The 2,360-nt window shown below is 42.5% G+C and overlaps 1 protein-coding gene across 1 annotated transcript; it reads right to left on the bottom strand.

Annotated features, from left to right (window-relative positions):
• Nucleotides 1-1,567: 1,567 nt before the first annotated feature.
• LOC309961833 (non-histone chromosomal protein HMG-14-like) lies at nucleotides 1,568-1,909 on the bottom strand. The gene has a single exon (XM_082839317.1). The coding sequence runs from the start codon at nucleotides 1,887-1,889 to the stop codon at nucleotides 1,584-1,586; it is 306 nt and encodes a 101-aa protein (XP_082695443.1). The 5' UTR covers nucleotides 1,890-1,909; the 3' UTR covers nucleotides 1,568-1,583.
• Nucleotides 1,910-2,360: the final 451 nt, after the last annotated feature.

The following is a 2,360-nucleotide window of genomic DNA, read 5'->3' as shown; positions in this document are numbered from 1 at the left end:
AGGTCATTGGACAAGCTCCCCTGATTTTCACCAACCTCATGTGCAGGAATTTCTCCAGTTTTTCCACCAATGCTCTCTGACTACTGTCAAATCCAATCTTTTGCTTTCTGTCTTCAACTGTACCAAGAGAACAGTGGGTCCATGTCCCCAGAATAACAACTGCCTAGTACAACAGCTGCTGTGGGCCTGGCTCCCCTCCTCTGGCACCTTACAGGCCTAGGGATTGGAGCAACAGTCTTTGAAACACAGCCCTTGGCAAGATTTCTAGCCTCCTACCCCCTCGCTCTTGGCAAATCCCCTGTCTCTGCCTCATCAACAACAGCAGCTCAGGTCAGCTGACAGATTATACCTCTTTTTTCCTTTTCTTTTTTCACTATAGGCAATGAGAATAAGATAGATACAAACTATTGATTTTGGGTAGTCACAGATTCATAGACTAGTAGGAAGTTGAAACTCGAGCCAGTGACTGAATTTTTCTCTGGGTTAGAGTTCTCCTCTATGCAACCAGAGAGAATGGTAACTTTCTGTTGAGTGAGCGAGTGACATGGTAACTTTCTGTTGAGTGAGTGAGTGACAATGAATGGGAAACACCTGCTCCCCTAGTGTTTGTTTTGCTTCCCCCCTTTATTTCACTCCACGTGATTCCCCTATAATTTGTCTTACCTCATTCCCAGTAGATGGAAATTTTATCCACCTCCAATTATTGATATATAATTTTTTGTACTTCAGTCACCCCATTCTGAAATGAGTTCATTTTCATGTAAACTCCTTTTTTTCTTTCATAATTGAGATTTTATTGGTTGTTTTGAGGATCAGTACACAGACATTTTAATTTGTACACAATTCTCAACATACGTACCAGAAATCTAAAAAATCATGTAGATTCTTTTCCGAACAGTTATTCCAGTGACTTTCCAGATTAAAATTTGGAGGCAAATTTTCCTTCACAGGATATCCAGTACCAATATCTTCAAATATTGATATGCTGTTACATCGTTAAGTCCCACTAATTCACAATTTAATATCATATACACTACATGCTCAAATTGTCAGTCGTCCACAGCACATTAACAGTTTTACTAGAAGAACTGGACTGCCATTACCAAAGATGTTACAGAGTGCACAAAATTCTGCCCAGGAGAGCCAAGATCAAGGGGTGAGTGGTTTGCTTTAGGAAACAATTCTACCAAAAACAACGTGGGAAGAGAAGTAATTTAAAGCGTTTAAGACATTAAATGCACAACTGTCTCCAAACTGCCACTTAGTATGCTTTGTATTATAGGATAGAAAAGCTACCCCCCATCTGTGGAATGTTAAGCTGACACCCAAGACAATCAAACCTCCCATATTCAATATCCCACTATTTTCTGATTGTACCAAAAAATAAACAACCAGCAAATGATTTCACCTCTTAAAAAAGAGCGTTTACACTTAAAAAATGGGATGAGGTGGGACTCCCTCCTTTTTAAAAATGTTTCTAGAGCTACTAAAAAACCTGCATTTACAAAAGAGTTGATAAAAATATTCCTCTGGATTGTACAAGGAGGGAGACAGGGACCCCTGATAGGACCAGGTGTGTGATATTAATCAGACTTGGCTTCTTTCCCTCCTGCTTCATCAGAAGCTGGGCTCTCCTCATTTTTAGTCTCTCCATTTTCTGCAGGTAAGTCTTCTTTAGTCTCTTGGTTAGCCACTTCAGCCTGTTTTCCCTTTGCTCCCCTTTTCCCTTCTGTTTGCACTTTTTTGTCGGAAGATTTATCCTTTCCTGCCGCCTTTTTTGGCTTCGTTTCCACTTTTGCAGGAGCCGGTTTAGCTGACAACCTCGCCGACCTCCTCTTGGGCTCCTCCTTCGCCGCCCCCTCGGCGGAGCTGACCTTCCTCTTGGGCATCGTGGCAGCGGGGCGGGCGCGGGCCGGGTGCCTGCGGGCGCAGAGCCTTCTCGAAGCTGGGCTGCCTGGCCGCTGCCTCTGCTCCCGCCGCCCGAGCCGCTGGGACCCGCGTGTAAACTCCTTTTGATCACCTTCTCTTTCTTCTTAAGCTACCAGAACTCTGCTGTGCAGTGTGGTCAGCTCTGACCACAGGTTGCTTTAGAGCACTTGAAACGAGGCTTTCTAAATAAAGATGTGCTCCAAGTGTAAGGCATATACTAGACGTTTTAAAAACTTCATATACAAAAAGAATGTAAAACAGATCGTGAATGTTTCGTGTTGATTATATCTTAAAACGGTAATCCTTTAGATACACTGGATTGCGTATCTTCTTAAAATTAAAACCACCTGTTTATTTTTACATTTTTAAACATGACTGTTAGGATATTTAAACCTAAGCGTGTGGCTTGCGTCGTATTTCTGTCGGACAAC

This window comes from Leucopleurus acutus (genome assembly GCF_964270905.1).
Source record: "Leucopleurus acutus genome assembly, chromosome: 5".
Lineage (NCBI taxonomy): Eukaryota > Metazoa > Chordata > Mammalia > Artiodactyla > Delphinidae > Leucopleurus > Leucopleurus acutus.
Note: the sequence above shows the minus strand (reverse complement) of the source record. Positions and strands in the feature narration are given on the sequence as shown.